Source organism: Manis pentadactyla, chromosome 8 (genome assembly GCF_030020395.1).
Source record: "Manis pentadactyla isolate mManPen7 chromosome 8, mManPen7.hap1, whole genome shotgun sequence".
Lineage (NCBI taxonomy): Eukaryota > Metazoa > Chordata > Mammalia > Pholidota > Manidae > Manis > Manis pentadactyla.
The window spans coordinates 45,670,269-45,690,113 of record NC_080026.1 but is presented as its reverse complement, the minus strand read 5'-3'; the positions used below and the strand labels follow the sequence as shown (position 1 = coordinate 45,690,113).

At 37.1% G+C, this 19,845-nt stretch overlaps 1 protein-coding gene across 6 annotated transcripts in view; it reads left to right on the top strand.

Annotated features, from left to right (window-relative positions):
* Window positions 1-19,845, top strand: part of CLASP1 (cytoplasmic linker associated protein 1) — a 321,777-nt gene that overhangs the window by 227,547 nt on the left and 74,385 nt on the right. For 2 of the 6 annotated variants that reach the window (XM_057505718.1, XM_057505715.1), the window contains 5 exons: window positions 4,606-4,713; window positions 12,157-12,260; window positions 14,134-14,157; window positions 15,918-16,162; window positions 17,941-18,004. In XM_057505718.1, coding sequence (XP_057361701.1) covers window positions 4,606-4,713; window positions 12,157-12,260; window positions 14,134-14,157; window positions 15,918-16,162; window positions 17,941-18,004 — 545 coding nt within the window. Of the gene's footprint in view, window positions 1-4,605; window positions 4,714-9,236; window positions 9,300-12,156; window positions 12,261-14,133; window positions 14,158-15,917; window positions 16,163-17,940; window positions 18,005-19,845 lie in introns of all 6 variants that reach the window. The other 4 variants (XM_057505716.1, XM_057505719.1, XM_057505717.1 and 1 more) reach the window with 3 other exon arrangements.

The following is a 19,845-nucleotide window of genomic DNA, read 5'->3' as shown; positions in this document are numbered from 1 at the left end:
ACATGTACAGAAGCAGTCTGACTGGAGAGAGCATAATGCGCCCTGGGAACCACATGCAATAAATTTGGCTACAGCAAAGGCAGTTTGTCAGGGTGGGAGACAAGGGCAGATTGTCTGGAAGGCTCTACCTCAGAAAGGTCCTTGAAGGCCACCAGAATTAGGAGAAAGCAGGGGCAGGTATTTAAGAAGTAGGATGGGTAGGATATGGTTGACTACCATTTCCAAAGCAAATGAGAGATGTCATCAAGCAGTGGTGATTGTTAATTCTACATAAGGGCAACTTTCTGTTGGCGTTGCATAGCATGCTCCCCTGGCTGACAAGTTAGTTGGAATAGTACTAACAAGTAATGTAGATATGGTCAGAGAAAATACCATGAACTGGAATATTTAAATTTCACATTTGATGCTGTAATATATGTATGTTTGGATCTGGTTTTGCTTGGAAAATGCATGTGATTTCAAACCCTGGTGTGAGATTTCAGCTGCCCTTTTTCCACAGGTAATTGTTTAAGTTTATAGGATGTTACTTGGCAAGCCAGATGAGTGTCATACTTTTAAAAATTCATTTCTTCTTTGGGATTTTACTTTTTAAATTTGCATTTTTACCTTCTTGAAATTGGGAAATAAACTAACTTTAGTAATCTAACATGACTCTAGGTCCTGGTATTCCATGGTCTTAACTACGAAGTTTGTGTTATGAATAGTTGAAAGACAACATTTAAGTAAGCCTTTAAAAGAAGGACTATGAAGCATAATATTGGTAAGAACTAAATAGGAGCCTGTTCCCTTGCAAAAAGTTCTTTTGAAACATCATTTTGAGGAAAGTTATTTCCTTGATCCTCATTTAGAGGAATAAAGCTTTGAGGTCATATATATAGTTCTGATTAAAGAAGATATTTAAATTTCTACCCACGGTGGGAATACACACATATACAGAGACATAAAGATAAATACATGAATAAAAAATACCTTTATACTTCTTGTAGTACAGAAAGTCCATTTTATAGTAATAGATTTTATATTTCTGTGACCGTTTTGTTTATGCTGGGTATAATGCCTGTGTACTTAGCATTTGGCTTATTGCATAGCGACTTGAAATGTAAATATTCAAAAAGGAGGAGAGCATCTTTCAAGAATATTTTCTATAATCTCTAAGCAATCATAGCTACATTAGACTTGGAATTTGTACTAAGAGTTAATTCTAGTTATCTATGAATTGTTGCAAAGTGCCTTTTTTTGCTTGAAATAATTTCTTAACTAAATTTTCCTTTCTCACCTGTGATAAAAATGACGCCAAAGCTTTTCTTCTTTTGCATTTAAGGTTTCTTAAGCAAAAAAGGATGCAATTCCTGTTGGATAACCAGGGAACGAAGTGAAACCCTGCCATTCTCTTTTTTCTTGGCAATTTATTCCTTCCTAAACTGTTCAGTCAACTAGAATAATATATTCATAAGTCGTTTCGTTTTTGTTGCATCTTATTTCTGACAAGTAAGAAGTCACATAGATAGCTGACACCTACAGCAGTTATGTTTGGGGGTTTGCCTTTGGTCTCCTTCCTCCATTCATCTGTTGAAAATCTATAAAAATATTTGGCTTTTTGAAGCTTACATTCTATGGATATGCATTCAAAATGTTTTCAAGTTAAAATTTTTTGAAAGAATTAAAAATTAATAATAACCAATTCAGCTGTTGAATTAGACTACTATATGTAAGACCAAACCATGAAAATATAAAATTAGAGAGACATTTTATATCTCTAACTTTTGGTAGTATTAATTCCTCTTTTCTTCTGCTTTTGGTATGAGTTTTGATAGGAGCCGTCCATAAAAGTCAAAAGTCAGAATTACCTTTAAAATATTAGAGCATAGTGTTTCTCAAGAATCGAAAACCAATGAGCTGATTTTTCAAGGATTTCTAGCATTTCATATGTAAGCATGACTCCGAAACTAAGAATAGTGCCTTTTGAAAGTTCAAAGGGCAAGTATGTTTTTATCATCTCTTCCTCCTCTGCTATACCTTTTCCTCCATAACATTCTCACATACAGCGTTCAGTTTTGTTACTAAGTTGATTTGGTATATTGACCACTTCATTGATTAGTCTTTGTAAAAACCATTTGTTTGTATACTTATTTTAAATCCTTGTATTGGTCTTTCAAAGTAGTGTTTAAAGTAAGTGGGTGTTTTTCCTCTTGATTTTAAGTTAGCCAACATTTGATCTGTTGTTATCACCAGTAGGTGTACTTTAATGAGGTTTGGGGCAACTATAAGCATATTTTTACAAAATTATAAACAGAATTCTTTTTCTACATGTCACCATTAGTCTATGTTCAAGAAACCAGTGGTCAAATAAAAGTTGAGTTTAGTTCATGTTAGACTGTCTTCCCTCTTGTGATAGTTACTGAATAAAGTCTGTCTTTAATACTTAAAAAAAAAAGTCAGTGATCACAGATGGGTGAATGAACTTTCAGTAAAATATTAGGAGGGTCAACCTTATTAAGGACTATGCATATTGTTATTTCAGAGCATATCTACTTATCTCTTTCTCTGCTCTTCATTGTCTTTACAAAGTGTGTTCAGCCTGGGGAGATGGCAAAGATTTCCCATTGTTGTAGCATGCATATTTAACTGACCACTGGATGAAAATTCAGAAGTAATCAGTCAAGACTATAAGAAAATGCTCAACTACATGTGCACATTATGTGAAAAACTACCAAGACTGTTTTTATTACTTTTTGATTATTTGTTTTGGAGTGGGCAGTGGAATAAGACAAGATTTTCATGTACGCCTTTCAGCAGGGAATTGGAGTACTTCTGTATGTACCCTTCTCATTTAAATGGTGGGACCATTTCTTCTAACCTTACTGAGGGAGGCTGAGAACCAGAGGCTAAGTGGCTGGACCAGTGGGTTAGCATGGATTGGAAGAAGTCATTCCAATAATTAGATGTGGTATTGCTCCTCTAGGATAAGCAGTATTGCTTTGTTGGTTCTAGGCAACTTCTCGTATATTGGTTTGGTCAATAGATGCTCTGGTTTTTTAAGAGTTTAATTTGCACCTCCGGCTTTTGCCTTTATTTATGAGCTGTCTGTTCAGAGAGTGATCTTCTCTCTGCTTCGAGTGAAAACTCAGTACCCATGTCACTATGACAAAAATGAAGACGAATTTAGGAACTACTGAAGAAAGCCAAATGAAGCCCTGTTTTGACTATTGCTCAGGCCACATCTCTATGTGTGGCCTTCCCTTGCTTACTAGTGCAGACCTAAGCATTTGGACAATACTAAACATACCTTTAGGGTCTAATTCGACTCTAGCCCTGAGCAGAAACCACAATAAGAAGGTGGTTTGGATTTTCACTTCTATATTCTTCTTTTTCAAGGGTCTTCATGGTTCTGGTTGGTAATACATTCTTGTTGTAGTTCGGCCATACAGTAAATCTACCTTTCCTCAGAAATAATACGCTCTGCTCATTACAATGTAGTAAACATGGCTGTTTTTACACCAGTGAATCAGGTTTATTTTTTCCAAAATTTTTGAGAGACACATTTCTTTCCAGTGCAGAATTATTAGTAGATCCTCTCAAGATGGAAACATTTGTTGTCCTATCAGCTTTTATGTAGGTGATTGCAGGCATTCAGTATGCAACAGTTGTTTCTGAGTATTTTGTTAATACTGTATTTCAAGTTAAATTGAAAAACAAGGGTATCATAGTCTTTTCTAAGCCTTACAGCCAAGTTATTTTAGATTTTAGGCTATTCATGTGACTGTGTCTTCTTGGTGTTTTACAACAGGAATATAATGAATTACCCAGAGATAATCATCAAGTAATTAGCTGTTCTTACATCAGTGGAGGGATCTTTTAACATAAGTACTGGGATTATTAGTCCATATGCTATAGACTCCTGTCAGGCTGGGGAAGTGAAGGGGCTTGAGTAGGGACCATAGGTAAATCTTTTTGGATTTTCATGGGAAGAGAGGAGATTAAATGTTAGGACCAGTAAATACAGGGATAGCAGTTGCTACTCTTCATATCTGTTGGTTTAGATTATTAATGTGTTTGAAGCATCTGCACAGTTAACACAGTGGGCGGCTTCTCTACCTGTGTCAGTCCTTATGACTTCTCTTTGTAAAGAAGGCCAGGCTAGGAGAAGTGCACCCTTCTCCTTTCCATTAGGTAAGTTCATGGATTCCATTTTTAAATCCAAATTAAGTTGTCTAAGGACTCAGTGTGGATGAAAATGGCGTTGGTCTTTTATCCTCTTGTTGAGAAATTTTCTAAAGCCATAAAGCTGATCAGTTCCATTAGGCTTCTGATCTTGTATTTTCTGATGCTCTTTAGAAAGCTTTCTTTCATTTCTCACATTTAGGTGTTATTTCACCTACACACCAAAGTTCACAACTTTCTGAGGCATGAGTATAAACGAGTCCTACTCTCCTACTGTTGGCTTGTCAGTCAGGTAGATGGCAGCCTGGACAGGTCCTCAGCCACCAGAACTCCCAGCATGAACAATGTCATGATTACATTAACAGAATGTGACTGACGTTTTGAGTTTTTCTGTCTTCATTAAACTTGTTCACCTTCTCTGAAACCCCTCATGCTGCACACTAGCACGGAACAGCCGTATCCCTCGACCCAGCATGAGTCAGGGGTGCAGCCGCAACACCAGCCGTGAGAGCAGCCGTGATACAAGCCCTGCTCGGGGCTTCCCTCCACTTGGTGAGTACATGTAGGCGCTGACTCTCGGAGCACACATGTCCTTTCCCTGCTCCAAGTGCTTGTCCAACACACTGCTAGGTGGAATGACCTTCCCTCCTCTACTGTCCTGTGACCCTTCTTTCTTTCCTCTCCCTTTGTCATCCCCCTCTGCATGCTTGAACTTTGGCAATTTCCAGTTTTCTATATAAGAGGAAAAAAGCACCACTTCACTCTGTACTGTTGTCATTTATGACCACTTGCTACCTACTAGATAAGCCCATCTGTGGTAGTTTCCACCATCAGGTTAAACTCAGATAAAGTTAATTACTTGAAAGTAGAGTTAATCCAAAACTTATTCTCTGCAATTGAATTTCTACAATTTGATTTTAGTTTTATCAGAGGTCAGGTCATACGTGATTTAATTCAGAGAAGGAAAACAAGTAAAATGATAATGTATAGGAAACAAAATGTGCTCAGTTTAGGGGTGTTGACCTTAATCTAAAAAGCAGCATGAATGAAGATATTACCATGTTTTGTTAAATGAGTCATTTCAAAGCTTTCTTTAAAGCAGTCTAAAAATAGTGATAAACTGCTTCGGTCTACAGCACAGTGCAAAACTTTATGCTGTCTTGTTTTTCACATATTTTCATTCTTCCTGAGCTCAATAAGCCATTTAATGTCTATGACCTAATGCCATTCCAGGACAAAAAAATTACAGCATTTGGTCACCATGAGGTGTAGTAAATACCATATCTCATGTCACCAGCCAGGTGACAACTGGGGCTATACACCCCACACTCCCCCTCAGCTTTTCTTACAGCCAGAATTTGTATTTTAACAGTTTTGGGGATTCGGGAAAAATGTATCCTTTATAGAATATTTACCTTTCCTTTTTGGTTTAAATACTCTAAAATGGACATAATAGCTTTTTACCTAGGGCAAATCATTAATCCCCAAACATGTACTTTCACAAAAAAGAAACATTTTGTGTTCAGTAACTGTGCTTTTGTTCTTTGGCATAGTAAGTTCTGTACAGCTGTATATTTGCCTCTTGATAAGCTTAGCAGGTAGAAATAATTCTGTATGACTAGGCCTAGGTCTAGGCCTGAGGTTATCTTCCAGGAGCATGGACTACAGCAGTCTATTATTTTGACTCTTAAATGTGTGACTGGTACCTTCAAATACAAAAGTTTCGCTGCACAAGATAGATGTTAGATCAAAAGCATAAGCTCTTAATTTTGCCTCTTTTTCCACCTAATACCGATGCACTTCTTGCCCATATCTTTCTCTCTCAGTAATTATCAATAATCAAAACCTAGATCTATTTTTTTATGACTCATTGTCCTTCATGAAGTTCTGAGGAATAGTAGGTAAACAGCTGCCAAAGCCCTGCTTGAGGAGCTACTTGACTGATGAGCACGGAAACCTAAGTGGGCCGCCTCTCTGGTACCTGTCAGCTGGTCCACAGCAATCTAAATCATTTGACCAGAATTTTCAGTAAATCAAGGGCAGTAATAATTATTGTTTTCTGAATGAACTGGTGATTTTTCCTTTGAAATAAGGCTTTGTGTCTATGCATCCTTGCTCACTATTTGACCTTCCAAATGACCTATTCCATAAGTGAACGATTTAATCTGTTGATTGGTTATTTTGTCTCTTAGAGGCAATTTGGTATTTTTATTTCATTTTATTTTATATACCAGTAGTTCTGTTGTCATCCATGGAAGCAGCCTTTGTAATACAGCATGTGGTCTGTGGATCTGGCAAAGTTTGCTGAATCTTGAGGTCCTAATTGAAGCCTGAGTAGTTGAGTGATCTGGTCTGTTTTTTGCTTCCTTTGGTGAAATGGACCTATTTGTGTGCCTTGGTGGCAACTCAGAATGTTAAAATGTTAGTTGCTACCACAAAGGCAGATGTGGATACAGATATTTCCCTTCCTAACAAATTTCAGCAGCACATCTTCTGCTGTAGTCAGGGCAATAGTTAACATCTGCATTTTTATACCATGCCCTTTTATCCCTCCTTGGGTTAAGTCTGTCTGGAAAGCTGTTATCCAGTGAGAACAGCAGCAGTGTTCACATGTACACCGCACCATTTTGAGCAGCCAGTAGACGTAACCCCTTGTGGCTCTCTGTTAGCCCTCTGGGACAGGACTCGCAGTATCTCTCTTTAATAGATGAGGACACTTAGGGAGAATAAGCTACTTCTTCAAGGTCACATAGCCAAGTGCTGGAGTCAGGTTTTGAATCCAGGTCTGACTTCAAAGCTTGGCTGTTCTGAGAATTTAGTGTCTTTCTTTTGTTCCTCCAAAATGTTTTTAAATGCTTTCTGTGAGGCCTCTTCAGGTTAGGTACAGCGAAAGTGCTGAGCAATGTTTTTCTGAATCATGATTGCCAGGCCTGGGGTTAGGACCTAAGAATTCATAGATAAGTCCCAGAATGTGTGATGTTCTTGGGAGAACTTAATATGCCCTTCAGAGAATGTTAAGTGTCCTTCAGTTGCTTATTCACTTTAATAATCATTTCCTACCCCTTTTATAAATGAGTAAGGTTTTGTGTTAGTGCCCCTTTGAATGAACTTAAAATACCAACATACCAACCTTCACTTTTTAAAAAAGGAATGTTTAAGTGAATACATACTGGTTTTAAGTTTGCATTTATATTACAAAATAGTTCAGACCATTTTAATGGTATGAATATATATTTATATAGTTACACTGACAACTTTTAAGTGAAATTAAGGGCACTTGGACTCAGATACAAATCAGGCTTTGACAAATCTGGCATTGATGTAAGTGAGTCTACCTTGGATCCCATTGTTGGATGTTCACTTGAGAACTTGACAGAGGATTCTTCCCTGACAGATTCACTGTAGGATATTCTGCTGAAACCAAACCAAAGGGTGACTTTATAAGGAGCCTTCAAAGCAGGTACTGCTTAAAAGCTATTTTCAGTTTAAACTACCAGGATATGATACTGATATGCTTGTTCAATCAATGAATAGTTTGCTTCAGTCTTACAAAATACTTTTGCCAACTTCCTTAAGGAAAGTGGTTATTTTATAATACCTATTTTAGAGATTGCTGGTTTATGTTTGTGCATCTTGAGTAATTTTCTTTACCTTTTACAAGCTGGTAAAATTTGTCCGTATTGACCAGGTAACCTTTGCTCTTTAATGCTACATACCACAGAGATGGGTGTTTCATGAAGTGACATGAGCTTAAATAAATCAATTCATATTGAAGAGTTTGAGGTTTTGATATTTTATGACTGAATGGATAGGGCTTAACGTGTGCAAGATACTGTCCTCAAGCTGTGTGAGTGAAAAGCAACACTGTTAAGTATTATTTAAACCTTTGTATTTTCTGTGGTCCAGTCACTGTGTTCTTTTCAGAGTAATGAATAGAAGCATATTCTCTCTTTTTTTTTCCCTGTGGTTAAGAAAAGCCATATATTGCATGGACCTCTGGTCAATAAATACATGTCTTGAACCAAGTCTGTATTTTATAATTATTTCTAAAAGTTATTCCCTCCACATGAGGATGGGGTTTGGAATATATTTCCTCAAATTAAAGAATTAATATGCTTTTTCTGCATACTTGCTAAGAAAATAATATTTAATGTCTAGATGTAAATTGGAGTTCACTCTTAACCATTACTGCAGCACCTCACTACTGCTGTTTACCACCACCATTTATTCTGTGCCTGGAAGTGTTTTAAGTGCTTTATGTATGATCCCTTTTAATCCTCTTAATTCTCAAGAGGTAGGTACCATCTTTAGCACCATTTTACAGATGAGCAAACTAAGACAGGTTTTGTTCTTTGCTCAAGATCCTACAGCTAGTTTCACTCAACCCAGAATTTGACCCCAGTTTATTACAGAGCTGGTGCTCATAACCAGAGTACTACTGCAAAGGTCTCTCCAAGAAGGTCAGTTAAATTTATTACAATGAAATTTCCAACAAAACAGTTAAGTCCATTAATAATCAGATATTTGTGCAAGAAGAATTTTGACTGGGGAAAATGGCATTCCAGCTGTTGAGCCCCTTCTTGTGATTTCATTCTGTTCTGTTCAAATAACATCACGGACTTCCCTGCTTTTGTTTTGGGTGTGTGGTTGCATATGCATCACATCCTGATGAGATATCTCGTGAGCTGAGTTAATAATCCATCCTTTTGCTGTTCTACTCTGGGATTTAATGATGCTCTGACTTCTGATGCTCTTCCTGTTGCATATTTCCATAACGGCTGATTGAGGCTTCATGGTGTGAATATAAACCTGGTGCCTGAGCTAGTGGTGCTTCAGGAACCCCTGAAGGTGTGCCTTTGTCATGCCTGTGCCTTCAATAGCTGTGAGAGAGCCGGCAGGCCGCCGTGCAGTCTGGGGATCAGGACTTGCTGTCCATTCGGATCCAGCACCATTTCTTCTCGTGAGAAAGCATGGCCTTGTTGGGAGCACTCCCTGCATTTCCTTTGGACTCTGGCATTTCTCATCTTGGTACTCTGTGTTAATCCTGTGGGTGTTGCCGTTCCTTTTACCTGCAGCGTCTCGACGTCATTCCAGGTCCACTAGTGCTCTCTCCACTGCTAAATCTGTTGGGCAGTCAGGTGAACAAGTGCTAACTGCATGACTCGGCTTCTTCATAGGTTCTCTTTCACGCTCATTTTAACATTCATTTTCATCAGTGTCAGCCACACTTGGCATGAATGCACCTCATATTTTTTTCCCCAATGTGCTTTTATTTTTTTAAGTTGTTGAATGTTTACGGTTTTGTTAATAGGCTGTGGATGCCTTATAGCCGTTTGACAACACCATTTCTCCAATATTCATTTTTATGTTAAAACAGAACAAGAAAATGGGGGAGCCTCTCTTCCCCTCCTTTAATTCTCTCCCCAAGGAAAACAACCACCCCAGATAGATATAACAGAGGGTCTCTGTGGAGCCTTGAGGGATGGCTGTCATCCAATAAGTCTCTGGTCTTCAAAAATCTTTGATCCCAATAAAATGTTGATTATTAATTCACCTGGTAGTGTCAGGTTCTTATTATTTAGAGGTACTGTTTAGTTACCAAATGTTCCAAATTATAGCATATATAATTTCATATGTATAAAAATAAAAGGATTTTCCTAAAACTTCCTTTGAAATTTTATGGAAAAACAAGATCACGATTCAGATAATCAGTCAAGTCAGGCTAAAGGTAGCCTTGCAGCTGCAGACCCTGAATGAACATTCCATCTCAGCCCTGATTTAACAATACCAGTAATCCCCTGGTTAGCCACTGGGGCAAAAAGTAAGCATACAATAATGTTATCAGTGTGCCAGATTTAACTGGCATCATTTTTTTTTATCTACTAACACTCCCTAATGACTATAGAGTTTTCTTAATTAAGGCACAACCTGTTAAATTCACAGACTGTTGATGGTAACAGCTGTGACCATTCACTGAGTTAGATATTTTCTCTGTTCTTATAAATGAAGCCGGCTATACATTTTATTACGTATATTCTGATCAATACATTCCCCTGAAGATTATGGCCAGAGGGCAGTTATAGGTAACCATCTCTTGGAAAATGGGGCTTCACCATAATATCAGAGCACTGAGAATGTAAAACAGATTTTGGTCTGGTGAAAACAAAAGCTTGTAATTTTGCTTAGATTGAGACAAGCATTTCCCCCTAAGATCTGAAATTCAAATTACCTATGCTATGTATCAATGATTTGAAGTCACTGTGTATGGCAAAGTTGTGTGCATCTGGGAAGCACAGAAAAACTGCATTGTTCTTACAGTTTTAATTTTGTGTCTGAAAAATAAGTACTATCCCTGGAGCAAGGTTGGCTGGCATGAGATCTATCTTTTATTTATTTTTAATTTTTTTAGATTCCATTTTATTTAAGTTTATGCTGGGTAATTTTTAAATGGCTTATAACTGAATATTACTTTCATTTTATTACTCATCCCTTGCATCTCCCCTTTTTTAATGGAAAAAACACCTTGAAAGATCATTTGTAAAACTGTACAGTAAACCCCAAATTTATACTTGTTTCATATTTCAGCTGATGAGACATAATTGCTTTGTGGTCTCCTTAGTTTATATGACAGATTAATTGCCTTTTAAACATAATGGCTAAGATGACATTCAGTATGATCAGCAAGTACATTATAAAAAGGGGATAGTATAGCATAAAATTTTCATTTCTTTATAAAAATTCATGACTATAACATTTTTGATTGGCAGTACTGAAATTATTTTCCTTTCTGTGGCAGTGGAAGGTTAATGTTTTGAAATGCTGTTTTATAAGTGAATAACACTTCACCTTTTTAAAGTTCACTAGTTTTGTAGGTGATGTCTTATTACATACCTAAAATTTTAAATATATCACTTTATAGGAAAGATCAATTCATGTAAATCATATACTAGCTTTCCTTTTATAGTAAATGCTTCATTATCAGAATGTGGCAGTAATGAAATTTTCCATGTCCAAACAGTGTCTTATTAACAAAGAGAAAGCATTTTTTATCTTAACATTTTTCTTCCAAAGGTTTTTTTTTATACATTAACATTTTAAACTTATAGCAGTAATTGATACATATAGGCAGTATAATTGACACTGACTTTCTCCTATTAGTTTTAATCTCAGCACTTCTTAAAGAAGACTGGTCATTTGGCTTAATGGGACTTTAAAAAGCTGGTTTTTATTTTCCATAATAATTAACATTAGAGTAGTTGTTTGAACTGCTAAAATTTGTTTTAAATTCTTTGGATTCTATCCATTTTCTTTACATGTGTAAAGACTATCATTTAAACATCCTTTGAGTGACTCAGGAATAATTTATATTAATATTATCTGAATGATTTATGTTTTGCAGTGAAGGTGCTAGCTTATTGTGGTGATTATGAAAGGATTTTTAAAAACTGATTTTTAAATAACAGACATGATGAGCATGTACCTACAATGAATTGGGCTTAATAACAGTTAAACAGTGACACTAATGAAAATTTGCAGAGATCAATTTTAATACATTAATTTCAAATTTGAACTTTTAATTACACATTATATTAGAACTCATTTGTCAAACCATGAAGCTTGACCAAAATCAGGCCACTTGCCTCTAGATGGAATGCTAAACAGATTAAAAGACTTGACTCACAGCACAGCTCGCCACTATGAGTTCCCCTCTCTGGCCCGTGTCTCAAAACTTTTCAAAAACAAAATTATCATTAAAGAACCTCTGCTGTTGTCAGGATGTTTTGTGGCACAATAGTATGAAGTATAAACAACTTAACTTATGCCACTGCTGAACTAGTCAAGTATAGTTGAAACTATAAGGCATGTGTAGTTAAAATTGAGGAGAGGTTTTTTGGTGCCTCTTTCCAGGAGGAGGGAAGAGGAGGAAGCCCTTGCAAAGAACTGAGAAAATCTGAATTTAAGTGACATATCTTCTGCTTTTGTTTTCTTGAATAGATCGGTTTGGGCTTGGCCCAGCAGGAAGAGTTCCCGGTGCTGGGAGTGCCATGCGGGCTCTGAGCACAAGCGCTGACCTCGAAGCTGCTGTTGCCGATGCTTTGGTAGGAGGCTCAGTGTTGTGTGTCTTTTTATTCCTCATCCACATTTTTCTCTGTCTTAACAGGAAGTTGCCTCAAAATCAGGTTACTAGAATCATCTTGGACATATTTAAAAATTGTGTAACTATTGAGTAAATTAATATTATTGCTTTCTTAAACTTTGTGTGTAAGTAGAAGTTGGCCTTCAAAAAATATTAGCATCCAGTATTTCTTCTGTGCTCCTCAGTGCCAAGGAAGTTTTGATGACATTGGGCTTCTCTGATGTCATTGAGCTGCTTTTTTTTCTTCTTACCCATTTTTTTTCCAGCATTTCCTTTTTTTTATTCTGTCACTTCTATTACTGCTTTATAGGCTTTGATGGCATAGCCTAAACGTGTCATTAAAGTAGTAGGTAACACTGTTTGTGGTTTGAAAAATCTTGCATTTATTCCATTGCCTCACTAGTTCCATATGATTTTATGTTTCTTTGTTTTTGAATGAGTCCTTAAATAATTATTTAAGGAAACTCTCAAATTTTAATTAAGATGAACTCTTTGAGGCTATGAATCACTGGTAGAATATGTTTTGTGTCGTGATAGTGTAATATCTAAAAAAACCTGTGAAATGGTTAGAGGTGCTTAAATTTGTTACAGCAAAAAGTTCCTTGGTAGAGTCAGCTTGTGGTCAGATTGCTCTTTAAAGGTGCAGTTCAGCTAGTAGTAACACTGCATCTTGCATATTCTGGTTTATGTGCTCGGCATTTAAAGTAGATATTCTTTCAAACTGTCTAATCTCTGGCCTTGCTTATGCTGTTTTAAGATTTATTGTCTTCTAAGGAAAAAAGTATTTAATATCCTGCTTTCAGACCCTGAAGTTTTAAATCCAGTCATGTTTCATCTGATCAGAGTCCTATGGTCTGTGGCTGCAGTGATTCTAACTTTCATCTTCCTATCTCTCCCTCACTTACTCTTAGATTTCTTTGACAAGCATCTGTGAGCAGCAGTTTGCTGTTCTTACAGTGCTTGCCTGGTAATCCAGGGCTGCCTGGCTGGTGCTGTTCATCAGCCTTATATGTAAAAGGGCTTTTTTTCCTGGCAGGTACTGGAGTTAGTAAATGCTCCAACCATGGCTTTAACTTAAGAGCCATGAGCTGGAACAGAACCCGTAAAGTATTTTCCTTCCAGCTTGCAGCATTTAGAATCTGTCTTTTATTTATTCAAAGACCCTAGGAAGTAGAAGTCAGGGGGTGAAAAATGATGGATGTGCAAACCCTTAGTTAAATGGGACTTCCAGTTGTCGTGGTGGTGGTGGAAGTTGGGGGGAGGTTCTTAGTTCCTTAAAGAACTGCATAAGGGACTGTACAAAGTCCTAGTAGACAGAAAAGGACTTATAGTGTTAACTGTGGCATTACTTGATTTGGGCTTTACTCTGAGCCCCAGCACCCATTTCACTCATTCTGCCCTTATTACTTTTTGTCCAAACTGCTTGTTCTCTCCGAATGACCTACTACAGAAGATACAGTGCAGAAATGGTACCCAGTCTTTGCCTCACAGAATAGAAACCCCAGGGGCAGGCAAAATCCATCATAGATCATAGGAGTAGACAAGGGAATTAATGGTAACTTTAGAGATGTACCTCAGTGGTATGCAGAGAGTTTTAGCAAAGAACTATATCAAGTCCTGGAATATCTTAGAAGAGCCATACAAGGGTTAGGAAATGCCATTGTGAAAGCGTCCTTTATTATTATTTGCTTGATATGAATTGCTTGCTAACCTGTATTTTTGGTTTGCTAAGATATGTTTTGCTGTACACTTTGCTGTGAGAACAATCCCTACATATGCTTCTGACATAATTCTCTATGCTTTTTCCCCATCCTTCAATATTTTCCTGCCTACAGCTGTTAGGAGACTCCAGGAGCAAGGTACCGGTGCTTTAACTTTTGTTTTACAACTTTATTTTTTCTGTTGCAAGTATATTTCTTTAGGAGCTAGTGAAAGCAACAAAAATGGTAATGTAGTATAGAAATTCTGGTCTGATTATGATTTTGTTGAATCCAGTGAAGCTTTTGTTAGTGATGGAATCGAGCACCCCTCATATTTGTTGTCGTATTTACTTTGAATGTCAAGCTCCTCTCTTTCTCCTATTAGTGTTTCATTTTTATTTATTAACTCAGTTTGTCTACTTTTATGTGGTTTTTATTTCATGAGTGGATAAATTCAACATTTTTTCTCATTTAGGAATCTAGTTTATATATAAGTAAGATGATCATATAATTTATCATCCTAACAAGGAAACTTTGGAGAATAAAAGGAGAGTGTTATTAATAATTATGCTAAGACAGTAGGCATAAGGCAAAGCTGTCCTGAGCAAATTGTGATCTATATAAAAGCCATATTATTGAAAAATTACATTTGTATGGATTAGGTTAATAACTATTTTCTCTTACTTAGACGAATTATATTTTACAAATTGTATCAGTTTTATGTAGCTGTCACTATATTGTTTAAGGGTTTAATATAACAGTTTTATATCCAGAGCAAGAGAAATGAATGAGGCAGATATTATAGTCTATAGGAAGCCTATTTGTGTTGTAAAATTTTAAATAAGTCTTTCATAAAAGTAGCTCAGGTAATTTAAGAATCTGTACATAGGACATTGTGTCATTGACATTTCAGTTTCATACTCTTAAAAGAAGCATGAATATTCAAACAAATGTACCCATAGACCATGCTCATGATAAATTGTGTTTGATTGGAAAGGGGCTGGTGGGTATACATCTAATAGACTTGCAATGTGTCACATGCTGAGCCAGTTTCTTTAACATACAATTCCATTCAGCCCTCAGAAGCCTTTGATAAGCCTAATTATTATCACTGCAAAGCTGGGGAAGCTCAAGCAAAAAGGTTATGAAGCTTCTGAAGTCACACAGCCAGTCACTGGTGGCAGCAGGATTGCAACCCATCTGTCTTACTGAAAACTGTACACTAGAGATGATACTCTTTCCTCTCTACTGCAGTTGCTCTGCTTATTACTTATGCCTACCAGAAGTCTTCACTTCTGTTATTTCCCTGAGCTGTAAACATAGGGAAGGTGTGCATGTATGTGGGTGTGGATCTTTTTTTTTTTAGATAATTATTTTTTATTGAAGGGTAGTTGACGCACAGTATTACATTACATTAGTTTCAAGTGTACAACACAGTGATAAAACATTTATATACATAATTCTAGGTTCCAGCTATCACCCTACCAAGCTGTTACAATATCTTGACTATATTCCTTATGCTATACATTACATCCCGGTTACTTATTTATTTTACCATTGGAAGTCTGTCCTTTTTTTTTTTTTTTGTGAGGGCATCTCTCATATTTATTGATCAAATGGTTGTTAACGACAATAAAATTCTGTATAGGGGAGTCATTGCTCAATGCACAATCATTAATCCACCCCAAGCCTAATTTTCATCAGTCTCCAATCTTCTGAGGCATAACAAACAAGTTCTTACATGTAGAACAAATTCTTACATAATGAATAAGTTACATAGTGAACAGTACAAGGGCAGTCATCACAGAAAGGGTGTGGATCTTTTTACATTTAGCTGCCAATTTTATGTGGTCTGACTCATGGTCATTTCACCTTTTCATTTCTTTCTCCATCCCTCTGATCCTTACTGGATCTGACAGAAGAAGCCTGTGAGGAGGAGATATGAGCCATATGGGATGTATTCTGATGATGATGCCAACAGTGATGCCTCAAGTGTTTGCTCTGAGCGCTCATATGGTTCCAGGAATGGTGGCATTCCCCATTACCTGCGGCAGACCGAGGATGTAGCTGAAGTTCTCAACCACTGTGCTAGTTCAAACTGGTCAGAAAGGAAAGAAGGGCTTCTGGGCCTGCAGAACTTACTGAAGAGCCAAAGAACACTGAGGTAAGGACAAGAGGCCAAGTTGTGAGCTCAGTTTGAGTCCCACAGTACAGTCATTGGGTCTCAAATGGATTCCCTGTTGTTATGAGTCCTTACAAAGTTCCAGGTGCCGCAGCAGGCAATACAGGTGCCAGGATGACTGAGAGGTAGTCTTTGCCTTCCAGAGACTTTGAAATATCTGGCAAATACACTATACATTTATTAGGGTTATAAACCATTTGGTTCATGTTTGATCACATGAGTATTATTTGAGAAGTCTTGGTATAGTTTGCAGTTTAGATGAAACAACTCTGCAGGTTGGTGTATTTCATTACACTTTAGGGTCATGGATAAAATGATAGCAGTCTCAGTCTAAAATTTTTTAATAACATGCATGTACATATATATAGCTTATATGTATAGTAAAGAGATGCTAAAATGGAGTACTCCAAAAGCGTACCAGTAACATCTCTAGCATTGATTATTTTTGCTTTTTACTTTGTTTCTGTGTTTCACAAATTTCCTAAATTGAGCATATTACACATTACGAAAAAGATACTTGTTTATACCATATTTCATCAAATCTAAACTACCATTATTTTATATCTCTTTGAGAAGAAATGCTGTTTATTAAATTATGACAATACTAGTACATGTCATTGATTATAAAATGAACCTCAAAATTACAAGAGGTTAAAATGTGGAAAAAGTAAGCAACTTTAGGATCCTTGAAATACATCATATGCTTTGGATAATTTTTAAAGAATAAATTGTGAGACTGGATAAGTTTGTGGTCACAGATGGGCTCTGCAAAGCTAAGCGAGTGTGGACTGATGAGTAGTCACTGCTCTCAGGCTGGCTCTGCCCTGCTGTGTTCATGCTTCCCCCGCCACATTCGTCCATTCTGTTCATGAGGTATCATGAGATGTTCTGTCATAGGCCTTCTGAAAGGCAGGTAGCCTCTGACACTTTGATCTGTGGGACAACAAAATGAGGATTTGTCATAATCTTCAAGAATCTATTTAACTCTGGTCCCATTTTCTTAACTCTTAGTGTTCACCAGGTATCCATTGAGTAATCTAGAAATCTATTGATTAGAATTGGTCAAATCTAGATCATATTTTAATATTGTTAAAGGATCATTGGACCAACTGTCTTTATCAGTTTGAGGGGGAATTACTCACAGATGATTTGGAGAAAAGGTGACACTATCAAGCCTGAAGTAAAAATGGGACTCAGAAGTACAGTTGAGGATTAAGAAAAGGCAAAGGGGCGTCATAGGACATGAGTGCTTTGTCTCAGGCACACTGGTAGGTAGGGCACATCCTCCCCTGTAATCCCTCAGCAACCATTTGTCTCACTGATCATGGATATAAAGACATCAAGAATATTTTGTCTGCAATAGATCTGAGATAGAAATTCAGGTCTTTCTGACCCCACAACACATGCTTTTCCTAGTTTATCCCATTGTCTTTCATCTATGGCAGGTGGGAAACAGACTTGAAATGAACAGGAATTGGCTCATGGCTTTGCCACTTCTTTTGCAGATGTGAGCTTAGGTAGTCACTCTCTTGAGATTGTTTCCTCATTTGAAAATGAGAGCAAAATACTATGGTTGTATATTCCTGTTTAATTCATCATTAATTTATATAAGATAATTCATTTGTGGAAAAATGTTTTACATATAAAAATTATACAAAGAATATGTCATTGGCTGAAAAGGATTTTTTTTAAACCTGTCATTAATTACTATGTTGACTTACTAAACTTTAATTCATTTATTTCCATTTTATTTCCACTAGTCGAGTAGAATTGAAAAGATTGTGTGAGATCTTCACCCGCATGTTTGCTGACCCTCATAGCAAGGTGAGTCTGGGAATCTGCCTACTTACATTCCTCTGCATGTTGGTGTAAGCTGTATAATATACTGCTTAGGAGTGAGAGATGGGTCCGTACTTTACAGTTTAGATCTTACAGATTTAACACCGATTTCACCAATAGTTTATGTTAATTTTTTATAAATGGAATTCTTTAGAAACTTCAAATGTCCATAAAACTTAAACAGTGTTTCAAGTAAGAGTTATCATGGATAGAATCAGATGTACTCTTTTATTAATTCAGCCAGTATTTTTGGGTGCCCCTATTAGCTGAACTGTGGGCTAGCTGATAGATGTAATATTGTATTATAATGCCTTTTTTTTTTTTAAGTTACAGTATTGAAGAAGATAATCAAGTATATAATTTTATTTGTATCCCATGTAGAATTTGTCTATAGAGGATGAGACAGAAAAATGGAAGCTTTTATGTAAATAGATTTATTGAAAAACCAGGTTAAGTTACTTTAAGTAGAACTTTGCTGTGCCCAGGAACTTGCTGGACTGTGGCCATTTAGCTGGTGCCCACACTCTCTGGGTCAAGGAAAGCACTGAGCCTGTGGCCTGCCTCTTTGACATGAGAATCCCTGCCAAGGAGAAGACACCCATGAGTGAGAGACCAGGCCTTTTCTGGGAGTGGTGCTGAGTGGGGGACCCTTTGAAGAAGTTTACTTGGAGTAAAGGTTGTTAGGTGCTTTTAGAGAAAGAAAATGGGCAGGTGAACCTATCAGCAGTTAAAGGGTGGGTATAGGACAGGAACTGAAGTGTAGAAACTGATAGAGCCTGAAGTTGTCCTAAGCAGATCTTAAATTCTTGATGTGTAGGATTTAACTGTCTTATACTACATTTCCTAGTAGAAATGGTCTCTCCTAAATCTTACTGGGAGGAAGAATCCTGTAATGGGCAACAAAGTCCAGCCAGTTACTATGATCTCCCTTCTTTCCTATCCTTCCTTCCTCATAGGGATTGTCTTCTAAGTGTCAAAAATGCACCCATCCATCCATCCAGTCATTCAGCATTTACTAAATACCCATTCTGGGTGAGGGATACAGTAAACATACATGTGGCTTCTGCCCTCCGAGACGCCCCTGAGGGCCCAGGAGCATGAACGCAGGGGCTCTATTTTCAGGGGCAGCAGTGCTGCTCAATACCCATGTCGGAGCATGTCTTACAATTCCTCTTCTGACTCTCATAGTAAGATTGAAATTAACAATAGTTATAAAATCCAAGAATGGTTGAGTTAAGGGCTACACAGATATCCAAAGATATAGTTATCAAGATTTTTCTCTAAGATAGTGTCAAAAGCAGTAAGATTTAAACCATGAGATTCATAAGGGTTGGAGCATAAGGGATATTAGATGGTTTTGGACATTGATAAAATTTGTTACCTGTCACCTCTAGATTGCTGATTCAGAACCAGAATGTGAGGATAAAGGAGGAAATTTGTTTCCATCAGAAGGCTCTTGTACAGTGAGTTTGGAGGCCTCAGTTTAGTTAATATTTGCCATCTGCCCTTGAGTTAAGCCAGGAATCCCACATGGACTTTCCTTCTGAGCTATCTGAAGGGCGACCCCTGGTGGTTAATAGTTGCTGTGCTAGAACTAAGTAGGTTTATAATGGCTGTGTTGTCCCTGCAGAACAAGACTCATTAACCTAACCAAGTAGGTTATTTAGCTCTCTGAACTCAGCGATAGTGCACTGTGAACTCTGTCTCACCTTGGTGTAGAGGTAATGATTACACGCAGCAGTACAAGAATTATGTGAACTGTCAGTATCATTTATTCTACACAGCATGATCTTTTCGAAAGATTCTTAGGGCTTTTATAATATCTT